This window comes from Pteropus vampyrus, unplaced genomic scaffold, assembly GCF_000151845.1.
Source record: "Pteropus vampyrus isolate Shadow unplaced genomic scaffold, Pvam_2.0 Scaffold157, whole genome shotgun sequence".
In the NCBI taxonomy this organism is placed as follows: domain Eukaryota; kingdom Metazoa; phylum Chordata; class Mammalia; order Chiroptera; family Pteropodidae; genus Pteropus; species Pteropus vampyrus.
The window spans coordinates 1,993,036-1,996,956 of NW_011888938.1; the positions used below are offsets into that span (position 1 = coordinate 1,993,036).

The window sequence follows — 3,921 nt, forward strand, 5'->3', positions numbered from 1 at the left end:
GGCCTGCAAAGCCTGGGGTCTGCGCGGGCTGCCGGGGGCCGGAGCACGCAGTGACCATGCCGTCCTGGCTGCACGCTCTGACTCAGCAGGCGCGCAGGCCTGCAGCCCGGAGCTCGGCCTGCCAGGGGCTGCCCAGCTGGCCTGGGCCCAGCCAGGCCGCTGTGCCCTGCCAAGCTGGTGCTGAACATCTGCACAGTTGCCTGCACCTTCCCCCGCTGGCCCTGGCCGCTCCGGCCGTCTGGTCGGCCGACGGTGGGCATTTCTGTCTCTTTCCCGGAGCCCTTGACTGAGCCCTCGCTGGGCTCCCTCAGGCCTCACACCTGCTTAGGCCTCTGCTTCTCAGGGGAACATTTCGGGGCCTGGCTGGGTGACCTTGGAGCAGGGGTCCCCTCTGGACCTCAGGCTTCCCATCCGTGTAATGGAGCTCTCACCGTGAGGGCCTCTGGCATCCTAGACTCTGTCCTCGGAGGTGCCAGAGACCGGGCCCCTCTGGAGGCAGGAATCGTCGGCCGAGGCTGGGCCTCCCCGTGTCCCCAGGATAGCGGCTGCGCCGTCTGGACACCCGGCCACGCGACCCCGGGCCCTGGACCGGGGAAGGCGGCCTCCCTGCTCGCTGCTCCCGGCCGTGGCAGCCGTCAGCAGGCAGCTGGGCCGGCCTGGCTGGGCTCCAGAGGCACGGAGCGGGTTAAGTGTGCGCCAGGCCTCCGGCGGGCGGGGCAGCAGCCTGGTGGGAAGTGTGAGTTCCTCCCCGTCTGCCTGACAGTTATAAAGGCTACGCGCCACAGAGCCGCCACTGGGCTGCCGCCTCCCTGGGAACCCCCTCTTGTGGGTGCACTTTGAAGTGGAGGAGGGCTGGGCCAGGGGGAGGAGGAGGAAGGGGAGAGGCAGAGCCCACAGCCGCCCCCCTGTACCACGCACCTGGCGCCGCCCGCCCGCCCGCAGCCGCTCAGCCCTTCTCCAGGAGGACAACCTGCTGACCCGCGCCAGGTAGGTCACCTCCAGCCGTCCGCTCTCCGCCGAGGCCCTCCCTGGGCACAGTATGCAGCCCAGAGTCCCCGAGCATCCCCCAGCCCCCTTGGAGCCTTATGTAACGGGAGCGGGGCCCGTGGGGAGGGGTCCGGACCCTCGGAGCACGGTGCGCGAGGCCCTGCAGCCTCCAGCCTCGGGTGCCTGGAGCTGTCCTTTGCACAGCAAGCCTCTCCCGCTGGCCGTGGCTGTTTTTGGACCCCAGGGAGGGCTGGATCCCGCGTGAGCTGGGCCTGGCCTGTAGCCAGCGGTGTCTGGAGCTTTAATGAAAACCAAGTGTGAGGCCGGCTCAGCACCTGTCTTCAGCCCGCAGGCAGGAGCTGGGGCGCCAATTAGCCAATGGGGCTGCAGAGGGGACTCTGCTTGCCTGAGGCCGGTGGGGGGGTGCGGATGGAGGCCTGCGGGGGAGGGGTGGCAGACGGGTGGGGAGGGGCAGGCAGGCGGCTGGTGAGGTGGGGTCTCGAGGGCTCCAAACTCCAGGGTGCGCTGCCGCCTCGTCCAGGGCAGAGACCTGGGGGTGCACAGGTGTGGCTGGCGCAGGTCCTGAGGAGCTGCAGGTGCTTGAGCTGCAAGGAAGTGGGGTTTGGTGGAGGAGTAAGGGGCGGATTCGGGGAAGCCGGCTTCCAGGCTGGCGGGGATGGGGGGACTTTCACGCCGTCTCTCCCTGGACTTGGCCCTGTGCAGGGCACGGTGCTCTGCGGAGTGTGGGCAGTTGGCCACCTCGCTGTGTGGCTTTGGGAACGTCATCTGCCCTCTCTGGGTTCCAGGCTCCAGGGGGACGGGCTCGGTGGTTTCCGAAACCCCTTCTCCAACTTGCTGGCAAGTGACACTCTGGACCTGAGACAAACGCTGGACAGAGGCCACTAACGGCCCCTGTCTCTCTCTTCGGGTGGGGCAGGAGCCCACGCCGCGGAAGCAGATGGGGGTGCTGAGGACCGGGAGGCTGGAGCCTCTCCTTGACTTGGCCTGGGCAGGGAGGTCAAGAAGCATTCTGGGCTGGGGCACTGACTTGTTGAGAAGGAGCCAGCTCCGTGGCTCCGAGCACCCACGTTCCACACTCCCAGGGCATAGAGACCTGGGTTCTGCCTGGCCCGAGGTCCCCGAGGTCCCCAGGCCCGGCCCCCTCAGGGGCAGGGGAAGCTGTGGCCAGGGAGGGAAAGGGCCTGGCAGAACCCGTCGGTGGACCCACCCCTCCAGCAGCCCTGCAGGCCGGTGGGAAGGACCATTGCCCCAGGTGGCTGGCGAGCACTGAGCAGGTAAAAGTCCCGAGGAGCTCTCCCGTGGGCCTGGTCGACAGGCCGGGGCGCGGATGGGGTCCAGGTCCTCTGCTCCTTCATCCAGCGGGTGCGGCCGGGGCCCACCGTCCCCTCAGCTGTCCCTGGCTTTCTCCACGGTCATTCTCCGGGGAGCACAGTTCTTCCGAGGCAAAGCACGGCACAGGTCCCCGCGGGCCCTCACACTGGGGTGGTGCAGTGGACCACGAACAGCACCCCATGACGTCTGGAGCCCCTGCCGGGAGGGCTAATCACTCCCCAGTCCTCCCAGTGGGGCCGCTGGGCAGCCCCTACCCACCAATCCCAGATAACCCCGAGGCCCTGGCACTGGGTGGGCCCCGAGGGCTTTTCCCCAAAGGGGAGCCTGGTCAGTTGGCAGGAGCTGGGCCTGGTCTGGCAGTGACAGTGGCCTTGCTTCCTAGGATGGACTGCAGACGGCAGGCTTCATGCTGGGTCTGGTCCCTGCTGGCCACGGCTCTGATGGCTGGGGGTGCGGCATCCATCGGGGCCACGGTGAGTGGGGAGCGTGGTCCCTCACCCAGACGGGCTGATGTCGGCGGGCTGTGTGGCAGGTGTGGGGCACGTGTCTGGGGGTCCAGGGAGCTTTCCCAGAGTCCCCCTCCGCTGCCAGGCACATGCGTTACAAGCTAGTCAGCCTGGCCCCTGAGCTGTGGCCTCTGGCCACTCCAGAGCCCTTGCTGGTGGCAGGATGGGGGCCGAGGGGCTGAACGCCTCTCTTCAGAGCAAAGTCCTGGGCGAGGCTCGTCGACAGGGTGGACTCGCGCCCCGCAGGACCCATGCCAGGCCCTGGGCCGCTCGGGCAAAAGAAGCGAGAACGGTTAGGGGTCTCCTCAGGACCCGCCCGAACCCCCAGGACATTCCAGACCTCGAGTCCCCTCGAGGCCCTGGGAGTCCCCCTCGGAGACCCCCTGAGACAGCCGAGTGGCCTGGCCGGTGGCTGTTCTGTCCAGGGCCTGGGGACGGCAGGCGCGTCTTGCCTGATGCCTCGCCCTTCTGACCATCTGTGGGGGCCTCTCACCTAGGACAACAGCCCCACATCCAACAGCCTGGAGGGCGGCGTGGACGCCACCGCCTACTGGTGGGGGGAGTGGACCAAGTGGACGGCGTGCTCCCGCAGCTGCGGGGCCGGGGTGACGTCCCAGGAGCGGCACTGTCTGCAGCAGAGGTGCGGAGTCGAGCGCGGGCGCCAAGGGCCTGGCCTGAGGGCGGGGCAGCCTGGCCAGGGCGGCGGGGGATGGGCGGGGGGCCCAGGCTGGGAGGGGCGTCTTCGGCGCAGGCCAGACGAGCCACCGTCTTTTCATTGGCCTCCGTTGGGGAAGTGGCTCCTGCTGGGTCCCAGGCCTTGGCGTCCTGGGGTCCATCCCACTTCAGGGCATGGGGACAGGGCGTTTGTGAGAAAGCAGGGTCCATTCCCAAGGCCCCACCGATGAGGGGCGAGGCCCACCCTGGCATATGGCGGGACAGCGGTCGCCGGACAGACCCGGGGTCAAATCTCGCCTTTGCCGCATCCTAGCTGTGTGACCTTGGGCCGGTCACACAGCCTCTCTGAGCATCCATCTCCTCTGTGGGGCGGAGACCATGCTCACGCCCACCTGACACT

General features: G+C 68.5%; 1 protein-coding gene across 1 annotated transcript in view; it reads left to right on the forward strand.

Moving 5' to 3' along the window:
* Positions 1 to 3,009: 3,009 nt before the first annotated feature.
* The window catches only part of ADAMTSL2 (ADAMTS like 2), a gene marked incomplete at its 3' end in the record, with an annotated part of 22,761 nt that continues 21,849 nt past the window's right edge, over positions 3,010 to 3,921 (forward strand). Inside the window, exons 1-2 of the mRNA XM_023536471.1 lie at positions 3,010 to 3,138; positions 3,344 to 3,473. Of these exons, the coding sequence (XP_023392239.1) occupies positions 3,010 to 3,138; positions 3,344 to 3,473 (259 nt within the window). The remainder of the gene's footprint in view (positions 3,139 to 3,343; positions 3,474 to 3,921) is intronic.